The 23,740-nt window shown below is 55.2% G+C and overlaps 2 protein-coding genes and 1 non-coding gene across 5 annotated transcripts; 2 read left to right on the top strand and 1 right to left on the bottom strand.

The window, feature by feature from the left end:
• The first annotated feature begins 333 nt into the window (after window positions 1-333).
• Window positions 334-1,944, top strand: Crip1 (cysteine rich protein 1). The gene is made up of 5 exons (XM_020159488.2): window positions 334-495; window positions 1,344-1,438; window positions 1,514-1,571; window positions 1,663-1,709; window positions 1,828-1,944. Exons 1-4 carry the CDS (start codon window positions 456-458, stop codon window positions 1,701-1,703), a joined length of 234 nt encoding a protein of 77 aa, XP_020015077.1. The 5' UTR covers window positions 334-455; the 3' UTR covers window positions 1,704-1,709; window positions 1,828-1,944.
• Window positions 1,945-4,931: 2,987 nt separating this feature from the next.
• Tedc1 (tubulin epsilon and delta complex 1) lies at window positions 4,932-19,488 on the top strand. Of its 3 annotated transcripts, none has more exons than XM_020159486.2 (8): window positions 4,932-5,066; window positions 5,170-5,248; window positions 5,703-5,905; window positions 6,159-6,308; window positions 7,474-7,572; window positions 10,648-10,734; window positions 11,489-11,668; window positions 13,000-19,488. In XM_020159486.2, the coding sequence occupies exons 1-8, from the start codon at window positions 4,932-4,934 to the stop codon at window positions 13,333-13,335; spliced, it is 1,269 nt and encodes a 422-aa protein (XP_020015075.2). In that variant the 3' UTR covers window positions 13,336-19,488. The 3 variants fall into 3 exon arrangements, with proteins under 3 accessions (XP_020015075.2, XP_020015076.2, XP_073923105.1); XM_020159487.2 differs by having other exon boundaries at window positions 12,394-13,142; XM_074067004.1 differs by lacking the exon at window positions 7,474-7,572.
• LOC141422245 (small nucleolar RNA SNORA4) lies at window positions 11,003-11,144 on the bottom strand. The gene has a single exon (XR_012446844.1). It is a non-coding gene; the product is annotated as a small nucleolar RNA SNORA4 (small nucleolar RNA).
• Window positions 19,489-23,740: the final 4,252 nt, after the last annotated feature.

Raw genomic sequence — 23,740 nt, 5'->3', positions numbered from 1 at the left:
ACTAGTGACCTGTCCGCCGGTCACCAGCTCCAGCTGGTACCGTCCGGAGGCGGCATGGGTGGGGCGCGTTTTACTGCTGCGGAGAGTCCCTTGTTCCAGATCCCCGACCGTAGGGTGCACTGCCCCGTGTGTGGGGTGGGGCGTGGACCTGCCTGAGCAGCCCCACCCCTCAGAGGGTCCCCAAGAGCGCCCCCGCTCCCTATCGGCCCTCGGGCTTGCTGGATTGGTCCTGCGGGAGGCAGGCGCGGAGCAGATGACCATTCCCGTCTAGTCGGCCTGGATTCAAGGTCCCCGGGGTCCAAGTCCCCGACTCAGGGGGCGGGCTCGAGGCGGGGTCTCAAGGGGCGGAGCCCCGGGGTCCTTGAAAGGCGCGGACCCGCGGGCGCCACCCCAGTCTACTGCCTGTAACCTGTCCCAGCTTCACAGCCGCCGCTGGTTCCAGACCCGACGCCACCATGCCCAAGTGCCCCAAGTGCAACAAGGAGGTGTACTTCGGTAAGCGCGCCCCGCCACCCCGGCTTCTCCCTTCCGCGCCATCGGGCGCACTGCCGGCCCGACGCGGAAGCGCGGCCGAGAGGGCGACCCGCTAGGGACAATCAGGTGGGAGGGGGCGCCTCCTGGGAGCCAACCCGCCTCCCACACGGCGGCTGCAAGATGGGAGGGTGGGGGAAGCCTGCAGTCCCGCAGTCTCGGCTCATTCGCTGTTTCTTGGCTCTGTCTCTCGTTGCCTCTGGTTCTCCCAGTCTCTGAACCTCCTCCATGACGCCATGCCTCTGGGCCACCCACTCTCCGTGAGCCCCAGCCTCTGGGTCTTCCAGTTTCCGTGACCTCGGGTCTCCGGGACCCGTTGTCTCTCCCGCCTCTTCTCGGCGCGCCCTGGGCGGGGTCCCCGCGGGATAGGAAGGAACGCAGTGTTGGGGCCGCCCCTCCCAGCGCTAAGTAGAAACAGACGCGGAAATCGACGCCTGGGGCGCGATCCTGGGTGCTCTCCTTCCTGCCCCGTGCGCGCGGTGGGCCCCCCCAAGCGGGGCAAGGAAGTGAGAGATCACTTAAGATGGGCGTCCACAGGCTCCACCCAGCCACCGGCGCAGAGGCTAGGGCAGCCTGGCCATCTGCCTTCCAGACCCGCACCCCCTCCAAACCCCCATTCGTCCTCAGGGGGCACGTCCCAGGGGCCAGAGACCTTTCCAGTATGTTTGGCTGGATCTGCCTGAGGGGCCCAGTGGATTGCAAGGTTGAGAATGCGGCTGCAGTGTGTTCAAGTACTGGAGGAGGGGTGTGTTGAGCAGTGGGTGTGCCAAGACCCCAACGTCTCATGGGGGGTATGGTCTGTGCCTTTGCAGCTGAACGGGTGACCTCGCTGGGTAAGGACTGGCATCGGCCCTGTCTGAAGTGTGAGAAATGTGGAAAGACGCTGACCTCTGGGAGCCATGCAGAGGTAGGTGGGACTGGGGTGCTGGGGAGAGGTAGGGGCTGTGACGAAGGCGCTCCCACACCGCCCTTTTCTCTGCAGCATGAAGGGAAGCCCTACTGCAACCATCCCTGCTACTCAGCCATGTTTGGGCCCAAAGGTATGTTTTGGTCTGGTGGAAGCCCCTGCCCCACCCCACCCCACCCCAGGCTCCCTTCCCTAACCTGACGACCTTCTTGTCTTTGCTGCAGGCTTTGGACGGGGTGGAGCTGAGAGTCACACTTTCAAGTAGACCCAGGTAGAGCCCCAGCTCCAGTCCAACCCAGCTGAGAGTGAGGATAGCCCCAGGCTCCATCACTGGTGGGGCCCGGTGACATGGATCAGAGATGCATTCACATCTGTCCTTCTCTGTACAGGTTGTGGAGACTCTATCCTCAGCCACCCGCTGGACCCTTGGCTGTCCAGGCCTTACCCCCAGAAACCCTGGGCTCGTGGTAGCCCTTCATGCCCTCAATAAACCCAAGTACTTGGAAGACCTGTCTGTGTATGTGTGCACCCATGTACACGTGTGTGTGTGTTCACTGGGGGCTGGTAGAGGTGAGTTGCAGCAGGGGTTCCAACTCCAGGCCCAGCCAAGGATGCTTTTCTTCCTGCTGCAGGAGACACTGATGTCCATTACCCTCCTAGGAACCCTTTGAAGGCCACCACAGGCAGAGCCCCCTCTGCAAGGCAACAGTCCAAGTCTAACTCTCAATTACCATACCCATAGCCATCCTCAGTGGTTCTGGCCCTGGCCAAAGGATCAGCAAGAATGTGAAGGAGGCCTGGGTGGTGGTAAGGGGTTGGCTGCGGGTCAGAGGGTGAATCACCTGAGACTGTTTGCAAGTTCCCTTTGTGAGAATCTTTGGGGGAGTTGTGTGGGCGCCTTGCCTGTCTCCTTCCCACTTCCTCCCACCTCACTCTGTCCTCATCTCCTCCCATTTTTGCAGGGGCATGTTGTAGCTGCTTTAGCTCGTGATCCAAACACCACCTCCTTTGCCCTCTTCCCTGCTCAGGGATGTCCCAAATGGCCTGGTGCTGAAATGAGATTTGGGGGCTGGCTTGAAGCAGTGGAAGGGGCTTTCTGGAAACTCCTTTGTCCACTCAGGCAGCAGATGCTCACTTAGACACCCACCTTTCACTGGCCACTGACTCCTGTGGGCCTAAGAGCATGTCTCCCAGGTCCCTTTAGATCGCTGGCAGATGTAAAGAACCCAGATGATTTGGCCTGTCTTAGGCTTTGGTGGGTATATTGCAGGCATGAGCAGGATGTGCTGTGGGGAAGCACTCAGGTCATCTGTAGGACAGAGTGTGTCCCATTGGGTGATTCTGCAGTTCCAAGAGGTGGAGGCCATAGTTCTTTAGATGGCATGGGATGCGGAGTGAGGAGTGAGCACAGGATGCCATACAGAGGCTTGAGTCCCTGGTTTAGGTGGACCAGATTCCCTTCCCGGCGGAGAGAGGGTGTGTGGGGGGGACCAAGGACTTTAAGACCCAGTGACACCTGTCAGCCTGGGCAGGCACTGCAGGGTGTGGGGTGTGTGAGAGAGAGGCAGCAGCTTCTTCCCTGTCCCATCTTCCCCTTTCTTGTCCCCCACCTCTTTGGTCCCTGTCCCCCTCCAAAGGCTACCTGTCTCCTGCTCCATCGCTGTGGCTCTTGCCCTCTATATAGCATACAGCTAAGTTGGGGTGGACTTGGGGTGAACTCGCAGCCAGGTGAAGCTTGAAGGAAGAGTTGTGGTCAGCAAGATCCCAATGTGGGGGGAGCACACTCCGGACAGAAGATACCACAGTGCAAAGACCCTGAGAGGCAAAGGGCTCCTTGGAGGGCACATCAGAAGCGGGAGCCAAGACTTAAAGGTGCTGTTGAGATGTCAGGGTTCTGTGGAGGCCAGGGCCGGCTTCATCCAGAGGAAAAGGACAAGCAGGAGCATACCCCAAGCTGGGGAGGGACTCCTGGTCCACCTCGCAGCACGGGTTAATGGGGCAGATTCTGGCTTCAGGAAGCCACGTGGAAGGAGGTGGCCACAGCAGTTTAGCCGAGGGGGAGGCTCAGACGCAGGAGAGCCCAGGGCACCTGGGCGAAGCTGATAAGCGTCTGCTGCTCCGAGTGCGGAGCAGCGTCAGGATGAAGGGTTGGGGGCAGACGAGGACACGAGGAAAGAGAAAACGGAGGGGTGGAACCCTGTTCAGGCACATCCTGTGCGCGTGGCCGTCTTGTGGGCGCGGCCCAGCCGGCAGGTGCATGGGGTTCTCTCGCCTTCCCTTTCACCTGGATTTCCTCCTCTCTTTCGCACATCCGCCCTCTCCACCTGCCTTCTTTCCGGCGCTATTCGCGTGAGGCCTACACACCGTACAGTCCACCGCCCCAGCTACACTTCTGGTAACAGGACGTGCACGGAGCGTGCCGTACCACCGTTCCGGTCAACCGCGTCTATCCGCTCGCCAGCTCATTTCAGGCAGCCAGTGGCTTGTTCTCTGCATGTAAACTCGCCTTCTCTGGGCACTCTATATGCACAGGCCCATTCGATGTGGCCTCTCGCACGTGGCCTTCTGCACTCAGGGAGGTCACTCTGGCTTCCCCCACGTTGTCGCCACACAGGGTGGTCATGTCCATGGCTGAATAGGTTTCCTAACTGCAGGTGCTGCGTCCTTCTCCACTCACCAGTGTGGACTCTGCCATTGTCATGTGGCTGCTGAGAACTCCTGCGTGTGTACTTGAAGGACGCTCGTGGCCTGCCAGGACTGGCACTGGGCTGTGCGGAAAACTTGTGTTTAAGTTCGAAGGAGAAAGCTACTCTGCTTCCTAAAGTGTCGACTTTTCCTTACACCTGTCTCTTAGTGGCGGGAGAGGGAGGCTGAAGGTAGGGACAGTGAGGACTGGGGCTGGATATAGGCTGGGGAAGGGCCGAGAGGCCGGGGACAGAGGGACTTTCGCTTCTAAAGGCTCGCTTTCCCAAGAGACATTGGGCTACGTTGTCCGCGGAGCCCCCACCGCGTTTGCAGCGATAAGCCAGCCGCAGGGGCCGGTGGCGCTGCGGGATCTCTGCGCCTCCTGGCGGCCTGGCCCAGGAGGCTTCAAGGAACTGCACCAGCCACAGCTGCGTAGGCAGAGGGCCTGGGTCCTCAGAGGTTCCCATGGGCGCCTCCGGCTCATGCGCACTCTCCAGCCTCGCGCAGGCGGTGCCCTCCCGCAGTTGCTTGGTAGCCAGCGGCGCGAGGCGTTGATTGGCCGGCTCCGGACGAGGCGGGAGAAGATTGGGCCTGCGAGCGCCAACTCCATGGAGTCAACAACACGGAAGGCCCCACGCTCCGAAGCCCGGAAGTGGCTCCGCATCGAGTAGCACAGACCGCAATTAAACTCTAAGGTCACCGCTCATTGGGTCAGGGCCGTGGAGGCGGGTCCCCACCGACGCTGTGATTGATCGCTGGTCCCGGCCGGCTGCGGCGGGTGATCCGAGGCTCCTGGTGCAGGCTGTACATGGGGAGGCGCCGGCGCCGGGTGGACGGGGCGGCCGGGGCCCTGCCCGAGGCCATCGCCGCGCTAAGTCGGTCGCTGCCCGCTGGGCCCAGCCCGGAGATCTTCCGCCGCGCCAAGTTCGACCGTCCGGAAGCGGTGAGACTCGCGTGGTGGGCAGGCAACCGGGTCGGGAGTTGTCCTGGGCAAACGCAGGGGAGTGGCTCGGCCCTGCTGACCGGGCGCTCTTTGTTTGCCGCAGGCCCCCGCGCTCTGGCAGCTCCTCTTTCGCTTGTTCTCGCCGCTCGCGGCAGACAACACCTCGGTCCCGCCCGCCCCGGGTAAGCCCCGCCCTCCCGGAAAGCCCCACTTGCTCCACCCAAACTCTAAGGCCCGGCCTCGTTAGGGTTTCTTGGTCGGTCCTGTCCGACTCTGTAAGGCCACGCCCCTGGAGGCTCTGCCTCCACCCCCGTGGCACTAGCTCCGCCCAACTCTGTCCCTATCTAGTGGCCGCCCTCTCCTCCTGCCCCAGCACCGCCTTGCAAGTTCTGGCCCCGTTTACCTGGGTATCAATGGCTTCCCCCACTCCAATGGAGCTCTGCTCCTGGCTAGATCCTGATTCAACCACTCACAAAAGCGCTGCCCGTGGTTAGCACCTGGCTTCCACATCCTTCCTCTCCCCCATGGTCCTCTCTCAGCCTAGCCTTCGCTGTCTGTGTGTGTGGTCCCTTGAGGGATTCAGGTGTCCTCACCTTGAGGTGGGGGCCCTCCTGAGCCGGTGGCCTCCTACTCCAGAGACCCAAGCCCGCTTCGTGAAGTCAGTGCTGCGCTCCCAGGGCTACCCGAGGTCTGCGCTGTCGCAGCTCCCTGAGGACAACTCACAGGGCAGCCGGGAGCTGCTGCTAGCCCTGTCCTGGCTCCTGGCCCGAGGGCCCCTTCTTGAGCGGCTGCTTGCCCAGACCCGTGTGCATCTTGGTGACCATGTGCCCCAGTGGGAGGTGAGTATGGAGTGATGGTACAGCCCTGCCTGGAATCCTGGGTGTCTCTGTGTCCCAAGTCCTGTGTACCAAGCAAGGACAGGCCTTGGCCAGCTTTTCTGTTTCTGCCCTTCAGGGCAGTACTCTGAGAGACTCACTAGCTGCCTAGCTGAGACTTGGTCCTGTGCAGGACCTCTCTCCCATCTTGGCCTCTCCTTCAGGGCAGGGTGGGGCATGGAAGAGAGCCTGACACTTGCTCCCTCTCTTGTGCGAGGCCCCAGCTAGCCCTGGCCTACCTACATCCCATGTGGAAGCAGAGGGCCCTGTGGACCTCCGCCAAGTGCAGTGGCTGATGGGAAAACTGCGGTTCCGGTGGCGACGCCTGGTCTCCAGTCAGCAGGAGCAGTGCACCCTGCTGAGCAAGGTAACGTCGGCATGTGGCTCTCCATCCAGGGGCTACATATCCTGCACCCCAGTCCCAGGCTGCCTTTTCCCATGACACATCCCATTAGGCCCTGCAGGAGCTCGAGCCCAGTCTTCTGGCTGGATGTGGTCCTTCCCAGGCCTACCTGGGCTGGTGGGGGTAGGACTGCCTGCGCCCACTGCTCTGGGTTGTCCAGGTAGGGGCCCAAGGCAGGCTGGTATTGGGTGGGCCATGCTTGGGCAGGGGGCTAGTGGTCAGGGTTCTGAGCTTTGTTGGTAGAGCAAAGCTGAGTATCAGAGAGCCCATGAGGTTGATATTGTTGCCAGAAGTGGCTAGTGGCCTTCAGACTCTGCCTCACTAAGCTGTGGAATGGTTTATTTTCCCTGGACAACCTGCTGCCTCCTGGGCACTCAAGGGTGAAGGGGCATCTGCTTTCTTCCGCATCTTGGGTGTAGGCTGTTTTGGGGAGTGGGCAGCTTCTGTAGGAGCCTCTGCAGGCTGGTAGGGGCCACCTACAGGGACCCAGATAGCCAGCATTGTGCTTACTGCCCTTTGAGGCTAAGACTCCCATTCTGCATGCCTGCCCCTGGTAGAGGTCTTTCCCAAGATCCCTCACTGCCTCTTGCCTGGCCTTGGTTCTAGTGGCTCCAGTAGCTCCACCTGCTTAGGACGTGCCCACCTGTTAACTCTGTGCCACCTTCTGGCCTCACCTCTCTGAGCACTTTCCCTGTCTTCTAGACCTGGGTAGTTGCTATGTGTCCCCACCATTGACTCAACGGACTCATGTATCTGTCCAGAATTTATTCCTTTGCCACTCAGGCCTTTGAGTCAAGTCTCAAGAGCCTGGCTGTTGGAGGGCAAGCAAGGCAGTTCCCACTTTGCCATACCATATGTCCTGGCGAGTTGGGTGGGGAAGCTCTTAGTGAGATTGCCTGTTGCCCCTCCTTCTGCAAGGGTGGAGGTCTCCCAGAAGAGCTGATAGCTGTCCTGGGATAGCCTGGCATTGCCTTGGGCAGCTTGGGCAAGGTGTGGTCCTCTCTGAGCCTGTTTCCTTATCTGTAAGTTGGGCTCTGAAGATCATCCATGCTGGACTAGTAATGGAGACCCAGTGCTGAGGGGCGGTACCCACTGTTCCCCAGCCTGAAATCTGCACTGTCTGTATCAGATTCACTTGTACACCCGTGGATGTCATAGTGACCAGAGCCTCCGCCATCTGTCTGTAGCTGAAACAGAGATGCTCAGGGACCCAGAGGGCGGCCATCAGGTGAGGGCTGGAAAGGTGTTGGGGTAGGCCCTTCCTGCAGTGGGCTGCAGCCTGTTAAGGGAGTACCCGGGGCTGGTGTTGGGGTCTGACCTTTGTCTCTGGGTGTTTGCCAAGCTCACTGTCATTGTCAGTGTTGGTGACAGGTGTGTCCTCTGGTATTCTCCCTGGCCCATGGACTGTCTCCCTGTGCAGTCATCTAGATTAGGTACTGTGTGTGCATGTCCTCTGGCTAGACATGGGCAAAGTCCAAGGGGCGTGGTATCTGGGCTGGGCTTGTAGGGCTAAGGGAGGGGACCACTGGAATTGAGGAATACTGATATCAAGTCTGAGTGAGCTATATAGGTGTCACCTGCTGCCAAATAGTATATTTGGGGGTGGGAGGAGCTGTTCATAGGGCTGACTTCAGGCAGGAGATGACTGCCGTTCAGAGGCTGGGACCAGACTCCAGGAATCTGTTGGAAAGTTTCTGCTGAGGTAAACCAACCTGCAGGCCCTGGAAACCTGCAGGCCTCAATTCTGCTTGCTGACCAGGGTCCACTTCTGGGGATCCCAGGCAGACTAGGTCTTGGAGAGCACAGGCCTAGAGGGAAGCTGGGCTCTAAGCTTGGGTGGCCATGAGGCCTCAGACAAATAGTGCCCACTGTCTGAGGCTGCTGGGGCACTGACAAGAAGAATGTCAGGGATGGCCCCATCCCATGCTTCTCCCCAGAATGTCCAGTTCCTCCTACTTCTGCTGTTCCCTCTGAAGTCCCCACTGCTGATCTTCCATTCCCATTCCTTTTTCCTGGGGCCTTCCATCACCACTAGTTCCTTTTGGCCAGCTTCCCCCTGAGGCTTCTAGGGCAGGCCCAGGTCTGGGATTTGGACCATCCTGAGTAGTTGGCTGGCCCTGCCTGGCCCTGAACATATACTGCTGGGCAGGAGGGCCAGAGCTCAGGCCCAGCTCCCCTCTTTGCCTGCTTTATCCTGTGCCCGGAGACCTGGCTTCTCCACCTCATCCCAAGTCCTATGGCCTGGGCAGGTGGGACCAAGGACACCCAAGGGTCTGGGGCAGGTGACCTGGTCTGTCATCCTCCGGGGCTTACGTGAGTCTGGCTGGCATATTCCAGCTGGAACTTCATGCTCCTGAGTGATTTTTGTGCCTCACTGTGGGTCAAGAGCGCCTACCTGGTAAGCTTGCTGGGCCCTGATTAAAGCTGGGCCTGCAGCCCTGGCTAATAGGACCTGCGTTTGGGCTTGAGGTGCTGAGGCAGCATTTGGGTGTTTCCACATACCCTTGGCTCTGCCCCCCTTCCAGAGGCGACTCAGCATAGCCAGGCTTTCAGCCCCTAGTCCCTGGGTTGGAGCAGAGGCTGCCTTTACTCAGCCTGGTCCTGGCACCTTTTTGTGGGACCATCCTCAGTCTGGGATGAGGGCCTGGTGGGTGAGGCACCCCTTGTCTCAGAGTCTGGCATGCGTTGGTGCTGCAGGACTACAGATGGCAGTGGCCAGGTGGACTAGGGCCATAGGTTGGCTTCTTTCCAGATTTCTGGACGGGAAGCTGGCCAAAGCCTGTATCTGTTCTATCCAAAGGGCCTGTGATGCTGGGACAGGTCCCAGAAGCTTCTGGAATGATCCATGACTAGTGTGTGAGCAGCCAGGCATACTGTTGAGTGACTGGGCAGTTCCCTTGGTCGCTGGTGTAGGTTCAACCTTCTTCCGTTTGCATCCCCTGTGCCCTGGTTCCTGCCCAAAAGGAGGCACAGGGAGGTGGCTGCCTCAGGAGACTGCAGAATTGGAGGGTGGACACTGGGAGCAAGGGGATGGAGGCTTATTTGCTCCTCCATTTTGCCTGCCCATCTGTGGTCTAGGGGTGCCAGGCGTCCTAAGGACTATTCTTGCAGGCTGTATCAACTGCCTTCTGGCTGCCATGTTTAGGCACCCTGACTGGAGTTTTTGCTTTATGGGAGGTAGACCTGTGGACCCACTCTGTGCATTCCCCTCACCCTGGTCTGGCTTCCCACATCTCGCAGGCCTCCCATTTGTCCATGACTGCATGTGGTCTGTGTGTGCTAGGCCTAGTGGACTGGCCCTTGCTGACATTCAAGGCTCAGGCCCCTGCCTTTCCTGTCTGCTTTCAATGCTCCATGGAGCCAGGAGTGGGAGATTTGGGTGCAGAGGGCCTGGCGTGTGCTATTCTCAGCAGGGGTCCTCTCCCTGCCCAGGAGCTCTGGGGTCCTGATGCAGGTGTCCATGGGTTGGTGCGCTCGCCTTCAGTGTGTGCCAGGCATCTGCCTGGACACAAACCCACAAGATGTCTGAAGGCTCTTGCTTGTAGGTCCTTTAGAGCTGTAGGGAACAGGGAGGTATATTTAGTGACTGTTCAGAAAGCCACCAGGGGACTGGGGGCTGAGGGCTAGGGTCACTTCGGGCTCCAGTCAGGCTGGGGAGGTTCCTCTGAAGGCAGAGGTCAGAGAAGGGCCCATGGTGCTGGGGTGCTCTGTGAGCCACTATGCTAGGTGTCTTCCTGTCTGTGCTCTGCTGCACATCTACTTGTGCAGGGTCAGTAGGCTCTGGGCTGCTGGGAGGGTGACTGTCTCTTGCCCTGGTCCTCCCTTCTCTCTAGAGTGTAGCTCAACTCTGCACTCCTCCAGCCCTTCACCTACCACTTGGGCCAGGTACAAACTGTCCCTTGCCTTTGGAGTTCCCAAAGTTACAGGGGAGCGAGGCCCCTGCCCCAGAGCTGATAGGCTCTGGACTTCCTCTGTCTTTACCTCCCTAGGACAGCCCCTAATCAGTGGGAAGTGGGCAGAGCGCTCCAGTCAAGGGGCACCTGGTCTCAGCCCTTACCTCTGTGGGCCTTGCAACCTGGGCCAGTGTGGGGACTACAGGTGTGTTAGATGGGGAAGGCAGTCAGCCTGGGTGTGCATGGAGGTGGGGCATCCCTGCCCTGAACGAAGTACTCCAAAGCTCACAGGGGGGCCTGGGGGGATGGGCCCCGCTGATTCCCCAGTGAGAGCCTGGTGCGGGAGGTGAGCAGGGGGCATCTGGGTGGTCCTGCCTGTGCAATCTGGCCCAGCTGTGGCTGTTCCCCAGCTACTGCAGGCACTGCAGCATGAGAATGCGCGCCTGGAGGCGGCTCTAGAGTGGCGGCGCCTGGAACTGGTCTTCTGGAAGTGGATGGTGAGGAAGCCCGCCCCTGCCTCCTAACCTCATTTGGCAGTTGACCGTGGCAACCCTAGTTCCTTGTGGGGTGTGTAGGGGGTTCCTCCCAACCTCCAGATAGAAAGAGGAGGGGATCCTTGAGGGCATTGCCCAGGACATCATTTGTTTTCTTTTTGGGGGTTGAACTGAGGCTTGAACTGAGGGCCTTATGCTTGCTAGGCAGGTGCTCTGCCACTTGAGCCTTCCACCAACCCTTTTTTGTGTTGGGTATTTTTTTTTTTTTCATAATATAGGCCACAAAATAGTAATGAACTACACTTAGTCGTATAGCCCACTGTAGAGTATGTGGTCATATTTAGTCTCCCAAACAGCCCAAGTTGGCAAAGGTTATTAAAAAACCTCCCCCCAGTAAAATTGACTTTGTGTTGGGTATTTTTGACATAGGGTTTCGTGAACTATTTGCCTGGCTGGCTTTGAACCACAATCGTGATCTCTGCTTTCCAAGTACCTGTAGTGGGATTACAGATGTGAGCCACCGCACCCAGCCATTATCTGTTTTCTAGAGAGGCCCAATGTCACTGGCCTCGCCTTTGGCATCCTCGGAAATCTGTCTCCCTGCATACTGGGGTGTCAATAGTTGGAGTGTTAATAGCTGTCCAGCCCATGGTGGGATTAGGGTCATCACTACCCCCTGGATCTCTGCAATCTGTGTCCCTGCTAGCTGGAAGCCCATGCCTGATGCACATCCTCTCACCTCTCTTGGTCTCTGTAGGACACAGTTCTGGGTGCCTGCCCTCCAGAGGGCCCCACTGGGGCCTCGCAGCCCACCTTTCTGCCCTCGATCCCTGGGCCCAGGCTTGGCGAGTTAGAGCTGGTAGCTCAGGAGCTACAAGCCCTGCAGGAGGAGCTTCAGAAGGTGGTGGAGACCCGATGGGTGACCTGGGAGGCCCAGGTAAGCCCTGTATAATAGTTCTGTCCTGTCCTGTCCTGTCCCCGCCCATTCCCCTGTCCTACCTGGCTAAATTGGATTAAGTTTGGTAGTTTGTTGATGCACTCATACACCAATTCCAACAGAGGAGGAGGGTGCATGGGGAAGGGACTCTACTGTCCCTTGTGACAGCCTTTGGTCTTGGGATCTTCCCTCTCCCAGGGACTCTGTGTAGACAGGGACAAACCAGTGTAGAATTGTCCACCCTTCCACTCTTCTCCATGTGTGCTGGCTCATGACCTATTCCTGCTGTTGATGGATTCTGCCCCCGACGCCAGCGGTCCTCTCCCTGAGCAGGCTCACAGCTGCAAACACCCCTCACTGCTGCATTTCTTTTCTTTTTCTGGAGCATTTTAATATGAACCTCAAGCAGATACCCCCTTAAGCCCTTCCGTAAGACTCCAGGAGGAGCAGGGGCATCCTGTGTGTGCCTACACACACACACTCTGGTGAGGTTGTCTTACCTGCAGGCTGCTTAGGGGAGCTAGGGTCCCCCCCACCACACACACACGCACAGAGTGACTGAATAAAATCTGCTCCTGTCCTGTCCCAGCTTGGGACTTTGCCATCCTTTTTTGAGAACCATGAGCCCATTCAGCAGGGTCCCCAGAAGCTCCGAGTGGCTTCCTGGTGTCATCTGAAGTGGATAGGGCTTAAAGTCTTTGTCATTGTGTCCCTTTGTCCACAAGGTCTCTGAATACCGACTGCCCCAAAGGCCAGAGGTAACAACATGGCAGCCCTATCTGTCCCTTGGGCCAGCTTTACCTCGTACATACCAGTCCTGGAGGGCAGTAAGAAGGTGGGAAGTTCTGGAGCAGAGGATGGTGGAGATGGCTGCATTGAACCTTGGAATGGGGGGTGTTCTCAAGGAATTTTGAGCTCTGAAGGGCCTTGTGGGACAGGATCTACTGGGAGCTACCCAGCCCATCCCCACCCCTGCCCATGAGCCAGTTGGGCCTGCAGCTGGAGGTTGTCATGGAGGAGACCTAGGAGCCAAGGCCAGAGACCCTGTCCCCCTGAGCTTTGGGGGGTTCCTGTGGCCCAGCTGCTGCTAGAATAGGGCTCACATTCTTTGTGAAGGTGAAGCAGAGCACAGGCTGGATGTGAGCCAGGTGGGCTTTCTGTTCTGACCCCAGGGTGACCCACTTTACTCTGGCAGTAGTGATACACAGGCATCAGCTCTTCTCTGGATCCTTGGGGCTGCAGGGCTGCTGGGAGTGCTGAGAGGACCTGAGTCCTACATCCTAGCGGATAGAGCTGCCCAGGGCTTAGGAATCCCCACATCTCCCATGCAGGCTGGAGGCCTAGGCCGGGGACCAGAGTGGAGCACCACACGGAGGGCCTTGCAGGAGGCTGTGGAGCAGGAGCTGGTGGCCCTGCGGGAGTCCTGGGAACAATCTAGGGACCCTGCTCAGCCCCGAGGGCCCTACCGACTGGTAAGAAGTGAGGACAAGGATGGGAAACCAGGGGCCCAGGGCCTGCGAGCAGCTGAGGTGATCAAGGTGCTGAGGACCCAGGAATCCTGTCTGGAGACAACACTGCGCCAACTACAGGAACAGTGTCGGCAAGAGCTGGCCAGGCTGGCAGGAGCCCTGCCTGGCCTAATTTGGATCCTGCCACCCAGACGCTGAGGGCTCATGGACGTGCCCACTTGGGTGGAGAGCCTGACTGAGGCTCAGAGGAGCAGATCTTGGGGCCGACCTGGGTGCAGAGGTCCAGGCCACATACTCATTCCTGGGTTGGGCTATTCTGACTATGGTCAGAATCGAGGCCTTTGGCCTGCAGTGGGGCAAGCATGGTCTGGTCATCCTGAGGAGGTCCTGGGCATTCAGGGTATGGAGGGCACCTAGAAATACATGGTGGAGCCCTCCCTGTGGGGACCAGGCCCTCCTCCGCTGCCCTTTCAGATCTCTTTGTCTGGGGATGGGGAGAGCTCAGGTTGAGAGGAGGAAGCCCCTGGGCAGTGGTAGCATGGGCTTGGCAGGTGTTGGAGAGATGTGCATGGTCTGTGGCACAGGGTGAGTTTGGACCTGGGAGGTGGCTGTGGCCCACGTGTCCCCTGACAGAACTGTGCTGGCCTACTCCCTGCACCCTGTCCCTGGGCTCCCACTATGCACTAGCTACAGCCTGAGCAGCCCCCTTCTGTACTGGACTTTGGATGTGCCTGCTGTGTGAAGTGGGGGCCGGAAGGGAACCCTGGGGGCTTTGCTGTTTTCTGGGGGTGGTGCCTAGGGGTGAGAAGGACAGAGAGCCTTTGTTCTGGAGGCTGCTGGGCGAGTTCAACCCTCACAAAGCCGCCTGTGTTCAGGATGTGCCCACAGTGGGTTGGAATGGCCCTCTCCCATCCCATTCTCCCCCAGCCAGCACACTCAAGCAGGCCCTGCGGCCTCCAGCCCTGTCTTCCCCTCCATCCCCAAGCTCCAAACCTTGACCTGACAATGGGCAGGTGGTAGGCCTACTAGGTGACCTCTGGCTTCCTGCCATCCTGGGCCTGGGGCTAGAAATGACCTCAGTACCCTGGGCCCTCTGCCAGAACATTCTTCCATGGAGTTTTACTGCATACTTGGGATGTGTGCTGGATTGACAGCCTGTACCTGGAGCACAGCTCTGGTCCAGGCCTTGTCTGTGTCTGGGCCGGGTGCCATGCGCCCTTGTGCTCTGCCTGGCTGTTTCTAGCACATTGTTGCATAGGGCAGTGTCCAGCACGCCCTCCCTGACCCTCATGGATGTGGTCCTCTGAGAGTCACTGGGGTTACCTGTGTGCCACTGGGCCTTTTTGCACTCCCTTACCTGGAGCCCCTCCTCCCACCCACAGCCCCCCCCTCTAAGCTCCTCTTCCTGCTTCTGCCTGTGGGTTCAAGCTCTGGTCCAGTGCTCTCGGGACCTTGACCCTCCTGAAGTCACCTCTGGGCATCTGCAGCCATTCCCCCCAGTGTGCCCTCAGCCTCCTCTTGACCACCATACAGGACTTGGGTTATCAGCTAGTCCACTAAAGCTTCCTGCTTTCTAAAACCACCCTGACCTAGACTCCTACTGGCCTTTGGGAGCTTCACTTTCAAAAACGCAGATGCAGGGCTGGGGTCATGATTCAAGTGGTAGAATACCTGCCTTAGCCTGCAAGCTTGAGGCCCTCTGTTCAAACCCGAGTTCTGCCAAAAACCCAGAAGCAGACCCAATGTTATGGGGCTGACACTTCTCTCAGTTGCTTTGCAAATTCAGTACTGTGCCTCTTAGCATCCTGTGTGTGTCTGTGTGTGCATGCGTGTGTCTGTGGGACTCAGGATATCAAGGGTGGGTTGGGGCCCTAAGACCATGTGAAGGATAGAGCCCATGGGGGGCTTGCCCATGGAACTTAAGATTTACTTAAGCTGTTGTGATGGACAGGGACCTCTGGTGTCCAGCTCCAGCTGTTTCACACTTAGTAGGTTGCAGTAGCCCAATTTATGACCTCACCATCCTGGTGTGAGCTCCCACACAGCCACACAGGGTTACAATCAAGTGTCAAGGCTACAACTTCCTCAGGGTACCCTCCAGAGAGGCCCTGGGGCAGAATCCCTAACAACTCCATGGGTTGTTGACCTAGACTGCTCCTGGGTCCTTTCCTATAGCCTAACATCTCAGAGCAGGCATCACAGGCTGCCTGACACTCTCCTGCCCCTTCTCTGACTTTGAAAGAAGCCTGTGTGATCGCATTGTCCCCAGCATCTCCAGATAACCTTAATCCCTGAAACCAGGGCTGGAACAGGCCTACTCTCCGACCCATGGGCACAGTTGGGGCCCTGTGCCCTGAACCAGCGAGGATGTACAGTTAGCCCTTGGGTTCCCACAAAGGCGCAAAGACAGGCACACCCCAGAGGGATAGAGGACACTGGGGTGGCTTCCTAAGACCAAAGTTCTAAATCTTGGTAATTTCATCTGCATCAAAACTAGAAACTTCTGCTTATTAACAGGCAACACAGCTGAGACTGTAGCTCTGTGAGCACTTGCCTACCACATGTGAGGCCCTGGGTTCCATCCCTAGCACCTCTGGGGTTGGAGGCCAGAGGTGAGGAGGGTGTAGGAAAGACCATAAAATAAAAAGAAGCCCAGTGTTGGTGGCTCACATCTGTCAGGACTATCAGTCACAACAGGACAGGAGGAACTGGGTAGTCTCAATAAGTGAGTCACAATCTTCACCTTCATTGTAAATGGCTAATGGAGTCAGCACACGAGGCATCTGTCATACGTGCTGGTTAGGCATGTTGAGACACTGCCCAGTGCCCAGAAGGTTGGCTTTGTCATGGCAGGTAGATTGGAAGAACCACTTTGGAAAGACATGTGTCCTGCAAATGAGAGTCCCTTAGTGCTACCATAGAGAATCAGGCTTAGGCGCATGGAGGCCTGGCATGGTTAGTCCAGTAGCAGCGTTTGTGGCTTTAGGAAGGAGCCAGAAATGGCCATGGTGTGTGACCAAAAAAGAAGGGCTTTATGGTTATGAGAAACAAAGGATGCTGTGATCCTGAGTAAAAAAGTTCAGGATCTTCAAGAACAACAACAACAACAACAAAAAGCCCATATCTCCGAGTATGACATATAATAAGGCCATTAAAAAATAATAGCCAGGCACCTGTGGCTCACACCTGTAATCCTAGCTACTCAGGAGGTTGAGATCAGGAGGACTGAGGTTTGAAAGCAGCCTGGGCAAATAGTTTGTGAGACCCTATCTTGAAAAAACCCATCACAAAAAAGGGCTGGTGGAATGGCCCAAGGTGTAGGCCCGGAGTTCACGACCCAGTACCACAAAAATAATAATAAACCAAGGCTGGGGATGTGGTTCTGGTAGAGGGCTTGCCTAGCAAGCCCTGGGTTCAATACCAATACCATGGGAAAAAAATTAAAAACCCAACCATCAATTTGGCAGGGAAGGGGCTAAAATTTACACAGTAACCTCACCCACAGGATATGGGGTGGGACCAAGGAGGACATGGGCTGGAAAGTTCTCTGCTGCAGATGGTTTTGTGGCCCTTGGTTTTATTATTTATAACTTGCATATAATACATCTGTTCTTCTAGTATATCAAATATTACATTGTAAGGAAAAATTAAAGATACTCTTGTATTGCAACATCATGTGCAGTCCTATGTTATCTCATGCAGGGTTCTGTAGTTTTGTCTGGTTCCAACCCATTAGCCCTTGGGGCATAGGGTCTCTTTCATGTGGTGTGACTGTAGGATGAAGCTGGTTGGAATGCCTGCCAGGTCAGGACCACAGCCTTCCTGACTCTGCACCACTGTGTGGACATCCTAGGGTGTGTCCCTTGTCCTGTGACATCCCACTTTGTTTGAGAAAGTGTTTAGGTGCTGTTGTTAGGAGTGAAATTCAGTTGGTTGGGCATGGTAGGCTCCTGTTTAATCATGGGGACCTTTGGTGATCACTGTTGCCAAAAAGCTGGCTGGGATCTTCTTGTTCTATTTGGGTGGAAATTGAGAACAGGAGAGGAATAGTTTTAGTGTTGGCTATCCTGGGCCCTTAAGTGCCAAAGGCTTATGAGACAGACTGACAGACTCAGGAGCTTATAGTTCCAAGTTCTGAGAACAAGAGACGTCAGGCTCCAGGTACTTGGGTTAGAGGCTTACTGTTCTGGTTTTGACCTCCAGGGCCTCAGCGCGTGGCAGCTGGCAAAATCCTCAGCTCTGATCAACAGCTGTTGACAAAGGCAGTCACTGTCAGCCAGTTACAGTCCTGCCCTTAAGTGTCAGGATCCTCAGCAGTTACAGCAGCGGGTGTTGCAGGACTTGATGCTCAGGTGGTTGGAACCCTCTGCACCCAAGGCTTGGCAGCTCCCAGGACCTCTTTCAGTGAGCAGGGGCTGCAGTCTCGCTCACCACCTTCAACCTTTTGCCTTTTGACTCTTTGCCTTCTTTCATCTTTTCCACACTTGCTTTATCTTCTGTAGCCTTTACTCCCCACTCTCTGGAGCCACCCTCTTGCCATTATTGCTACCTTCGTGGGGTTGCCACTGCCTCTTGCTGCTCCTACTTTGTGTTACCAGCTCAGGCTGGTTATTTATGGTAAAAATCACTAGCAGGCAAGAAAAGACTGTTCTGGAGAAGCCTTTTTGCCTAGGGGCAATATAGGAGAGTTCCTCCTGCTGACTTGAAAAATGAGTTGAACAGCCAGCCTGGTTATATAGCCAGGAAGTAGGGGTGGCATGGGTGTGGCAGGCAAATGAAGGATTGTATTTGCACCAGTCACAGCACAGCTTTCAGTTCCACCAATCACTGGCTTTTTGCTGAGTTACTGAGGAGTACTGCTGCTGCTTTTTTTTTTTTCTGGTGGGATTGGGGTTTGAACTCATGGCTTTGTGCTTGCAAAGCAGACACTCTGTTGCTGCCACATTTCCAGTCCAGTACTGGGTCTTGAGTAAGAATAGCCACAGGGTCACCTACAGTTCACTGATGCTTGTCTCGCCTGGGATGTTGCCCTCTAAGGTTGGTGCAGTTTGTCTGGAGTGACTGTTGCTGGAGCAAGGCCTCCTAGAGTAGGAGTCGTGGCTTTGGTTGCAGGAATACTTGTAGATGAAGGGTTGTCAGAGTGATCGTAAAATGTCCAAAACAGCCTTCTGCCTTGAAGGTAACCTGGCCAGCCCAGAGAAGGGAGCTGCTTGGCTGACAACCTCCTCCTCTTCCCCCTCACACACTCCAGGCTGCCAGGCATAAGCGAAGGGCTTGTCTGCTACCATTCAGAGGTCTGAATGCCCACCCTGGCGATTTACTCATTCACAGAACTGAAGTAGGGATCACACTAATGTTCTCAATGGCATTTGGCAGCACTTGACAAGGGTTAGTAATGCTCAAAGTGCTCATCTCCCACCCCATGCCCCAGGACAGGTGGGAACCACTATCTGTCTCATTACTGCGTTTCTCTCAACTCCATAGCCTTTTTCCTCCCATGCTCTGGAGGGTGGTCCTGGCCGGTGGCCATGAGGTCTCATGCACATCCTCAGCCTCCTGCCTGTGGGCCTTCATGCATGCACCAATTCTGTAGCTGAGGCAAGCTAGAATAGGGACTCAAAGCAAACCAGAACTAGGAGCTAAGACTGCAAAATGAAATATTGTACTAAATAATCTTTTTTTATGTAGTACTAGGGTTTGAACTCAGGGTCTCACATTTACTACTTGCTAGAGGCTCTCTATTACTTGAGCCACACCTCTAGCCCCTAAATAATCTTTGAAGAAAGCACTAACATTCCTTTTGCAAGCAACCTTCCCCATTAGTTACAATACATAGTAGAAAGCTGGGCACTTGTGGCTCATGCCTGTAATCTTAGCTATTTGGGAGGCTGAGATCAGGAGGACTTCAGTTCTAGGCCATTCCAGGCAAGTAGCTCTTGAGACACCCATCTCCAAAATAACCAGAGCAAGATAGACTAGAGATGTGGCTCAAGTGGTAGAGTGTCTATTTTGCAAGCGTGAAGCCCTGAGTTCAAACTCCAGTCCTGCAAAAAAAAAAATTATAAAAACCAGGCATCCATGCCAAAGACCCCAGGTCAATGTCTCCATGCTTGGTTGATAACTTCAAAACATTGCAACAGCAAAATGATTGAAAGCTACCAGGTGCCTAACACAAACCACTTATCTGGAGGAACCTACTTTGGCTAATATAAATAGCCCCAATGGAAGATCCACAGATTGTGTTTCTAGGACTCATGGTCCAACCTCTTCCTGTGTTTCCCTTTCCTCCATTGCTTGCTGCTTTATCTTGTCTAATAAAATCTTTTCCCACCTTCTCGTTGTGAATTGTCTTGATTTTTTTTTTCACTGACATACTCAAGAGCCCCCAGACTGGGCACTGAATAATGAGTTGAGGTTTTCTCCTCTGTTGGAAGAACCTTCCAACTCTTCTCCTGTGACATAGCCTCTAAGCTTTGTCCTGTAGGAGGAGCTCTGGGTCTGGAGTCGTCACTGCCCATATGGTCTTGGGTGCTGAAGGTGTCCAACCCCACCCCACCCTGGCTTCTCTTTCCCTGCCTGACCATGCTTAGCTCATTCCTTCACTCACGCATTTGGCCAGAATTCATGAAGTGCCTGTATGAGGTGGTGGGAACAGAAAGGATGACCCTAAGCGTGAATCTGGAGGGGAGAGGAAGGAGCGAACACCATAAGCAAACGCATATAATGGGCCAGGTGGCCATGAATGCTGAGGGACACAGCTGGGGAGGGTGGTGGTCAGAGGAGGCCTGTGAAGCATGGAGAGGATCCTAACGGAGACCTAATGAGGGTGGGGCAGGCTGGGGACACGGGTGCTTGTCACTTGACAAGGTGTGAGCTGGTGAGGTGAGTTACATGGGTGAGTGAGGAGAGAGTGGTAGGACTGAGCTGACAGAAGGGCAGGGCCTGAGTCTGGTCTTCCTTTTGAGTGGCCTCCTCTGCCCCTGGAGCAGGGCATCCTGGGACTCAGCAGAGGACAGGTGGGGACTGACCAGGGAGTGAGGTGAATCCTGGTGGCTCTGGCACAGGATCTCTGTCCTGGATATGAACTATCATGGAGAAGCCCTCAGTTGGACGTCTGAGCTGAGGTGTGCGTAGCCAGCGTGGGAGCCCAGCTTTGGCACCTTCACTTCAGCATTGAAATGGGGATGTCTGGCCAGCAGTAGATTGCACGAACCTAGAATTTGGGACTGGAGAATAGAATGTGAGGCCCCATGGGCATGGGTATGACCACACTTGAGTGGTGAGTCCAGGACCCAAGGCTGAGGCCAGAGCTCCAAACCTTCCATGTACAACACAGTGGGTAGGAAGACCAGGGCAGAGGGACTGAGGGACAGGCAGAAGTGGTTCGGGAGGGGGGCGGGTCAAGAAGGAGATCCAAGTGGCCGAGGATGAGGACTGACCATTGAATTTGGCAGCCTGGAGTGGGATGGGGGTGAGTGCCTGACAACAGTAGGCTCAGGGGAAGTGTGGACAGTGTGCCCACCAGTTCTCACAGAGTCTGCTGAAGAAGCACAGAGGAGCAGGATGTTGGCTGGACGGTCCTGGATGCAGTGTCTGAAACTTTGGGTCTCCATGTGTTTTAATCACGGATGGCAGGACATGCAGACTAAGCCTGACTGTCATGAAGGAGGAGGAGGCCATACAGAACAGCCCAGGGAAGTACTAGGGCTGGGAGTGGGGCTAAGAATTAGGGGAAGGCATGAGCAAGAGCCCTCATTGTGGTTTCCACAGGAAGGAAAGGGTGAGGCAGGGCAAATGGGCTGGATTAATAATTTCATAGGTTATGGAGGATGGGAGTTGCCACTAGGTGTCTAGACTTGACTCCAGGGTGACTAAGGCAGGGCAGGGGATAGTGGCTCAGAAAGTAAATGTGGGCTGTGAGCTCTGGATGGGTGGTTTGTGTATGAAAGGCATGCTCATAGGCCAAAATCCTCACGTCTGCAGGAATTGGCAGACCCTGTGGGGCCATCCCTCCAGGACCCACAAGGCCCTAGATGTCCGAGCATCAAAAATACAGAAAATAAAGACAAGCTTCAAGGGCTGATGGAGTGACTCAAGTGGTAGAGCACCTGCCCAGCAAGCCTAGCAGACACGAGGCTCTGAGTTCAAGCCTCAGTACCACCAAACAAACAAACAAACAAACAGACAAACCAAACCAAAATAAAACATGCTCCATACAACATGACTCAGCTAATACAAAAACATGCACCTTGACGTCAGGTGTGTTGCTGTTGGGACCAGGACCGAAAGCTGAGGCCTAGGCTGTGGCTGTGGACTGACTGCCCTAGTGGCTTGGAAGCAGCCTCTGTATTCCAAGTCTGAAGTCACTGGGATGTGAGAGGAAGAGGTCCTGACGTTACTGTGGGAAGGCTGGCTGCACCTAGCTTTATATACCCGAAAGAAGTGAAGTGGAGCAGGCAACTTAGGAAACAGGAAGGGCGGGGTATTGGGGCTTTGGAGGTGGGGAAACCCTGTTACTCCCAGTTCCCAGAGTACAGGACAGAAGTTCCACCTGTAGCTACAAAAGCCTGTTGACATCCCTCAGTGAACTGAAGGGTCTCAGCCTTCTGGGAACATCCTCCCAAGGGTGTGGCCATCACAGAGGCAGCACCACCTGGATGGGGCAGGCCTCTGGGTGTGTGCTGCCCAGCTCTGACCGATGCTGACTGCATGTTGGATAGAAACTCAAGCCTGGCTGGAGACAGCCAGGGCTGCAGGGTGGCATGGTGAGGAAGAACCAAGAGCTGGGAGGGTGGGTACCTTCATGCCCACTCTAAAGAGAGGACGAGTAGGCCACCAGTGCCACAGTGCCCAGTGGCCAAAGGAGTTTTTACTGATCTCAGAGGGAACGAGGGCCAGTGTCTTGTCCAGCATGGCCTCTCTGCTGCCAGGCTTCCCCTTTGCAGACTGGAGCTTTCTACCACTGCCCATTCTCCATTGTACAATTCTCCATTGTACGCTGGAGGCTGTGTGAGTAGTGATGGAGACACAGCACATGGTGGAGACAACTGTGGTGCCCCAGAGGTCCTGGAATGTGAGTTGGGAACAGGGACTAGAAGAGGCAGGTGTCTCCCCCCACCCAGCCCCTGCTGCTCATGGGCTCCTGGGTCTGTCTACTTCCAGACTTGGAGGTACTGAGCCTTCTCCATTCATGGTACTCTTAGCATCTCAGTAATTTTTTCATGGCGACCTTTGGTCAAAAGAAATATTTAACAGTTCTGATCATTTATTAAGGTCAAACAGCTTAAGTATTTGTGTCCTAAAAAAGTTAGTAGCTGTAATTTGGAAATGAGTAAAAACCACATATATTAAAAAAGAAAACTTTGATTTAATTTTCTTTGGTAGTACTGGGGCTTGAACTCAGGGCCTCACACTTGCTAGGCTTAGCTAGGCGGGCACTCTACCATTTGAGTCACTCTACCAGTTCTGTTTTACATTGTATTTTTCAAGGTAGGGTCTTGTGAACTATTTACCTTGGGGTGCCTTTAAACCATGATCCTCCTGATCTCTGCCTCCTGAGTTGCTAGGATAACAGGCATGAGCCACTCATACCTGGCAAATCTCATCTTTTAAAAATGTATTTTAATTTACATAAAGTAAAACTAACTCTTTACTTGTGAGGTGGGGTTCTTTTTTTTTCAGTACCGGGAACTGAATCCAGATCAACCACTGAGCTACATCCCTAGCCCCTTTTCTGAGTTTCTAAATTAAATTAAATTTCTTTTTGGTGGGACTGGAGTTTGAACTCAGGGCTTTACTCTTGCAAAGCAGATACTCTACCACTTGAGCCACACTTCCTGTCCAGGTTCTGTGAGTTTGTGACTTGTGTTTTCCATACAGAAATTGTTTCAGTACCTTTCGAGGAAGAAACATGACTCATCATTTTCTGCTGCTCTGCAGCTGCTGGTAAGAGAGCTGGTGTTCGTGTGTTGTCTTCTGGGTTCTCTGTTTGGTTCCTGGCTGTTCGTGCTGCTCCCTTGGTGAGCAGCACACGAGTTCACCACTCTGCCTTGGCGTAACCTCACATGAGCAAGGCAGGGCTTGCTCTCTTGCGCTTCAGGGGTGGTCTCCCTGCGTGACCATGGATGTCTTAAAACCAGTTTGTCAGATGGACATTAGGAAAAAAGCTGCTTGTTGAGACTTTATGTGGGATTATATAAAAATCTTTTTAATACTGGTTCTTCTAGCTTATAAACACATCTCTCCATTTATGTAGGTGTTCACTGACTTTTAAAAAAACTATAATAAGCATTGCACTCTATCACTTGAGCCATGCTCCTGGTGCTTTTGCTTTTTAGTTTGTTTTTTCAGATGGAGCCTCATGCTTTTGCTGGGGCCGGCCTCAAACCTTGGTCCTCCTACCGCTACCTTCTGTGTAGCTGGGCCCCCAGGCAGGTAGCCCTGGCTCTTCAGTAATGCTTCATGGTTCCTTGGATAAGGAATTGTACCTACTGGGGCTGGTGGAGCGGCTCAGCTGGTAGAGTGCCTGCTTAGCAAGTGCAAGTCTCTGAGTTCAAACCCAGTACCACCAAAAAAGGAAAAAAACATATAACTTCATGTTGAT

Source organism: Castor canadensis, chromosome 3 (genome assembly GCF_047511655.1).
Source record: "Castor canadensis chromosome 3, mCasCan1.hap1v2, whole genome shotgun sequence".
NCBI lineage: Eukaryota > Metazoa > Chordata > Mammalia > Rodentia > Castoridae > Castor > Castor canadensis.
The sequence above is the reverse complement of the archived record's forward strand: the minus strand, read 5'-3'. Positions and strand labels throughout refer to the sequence as shown.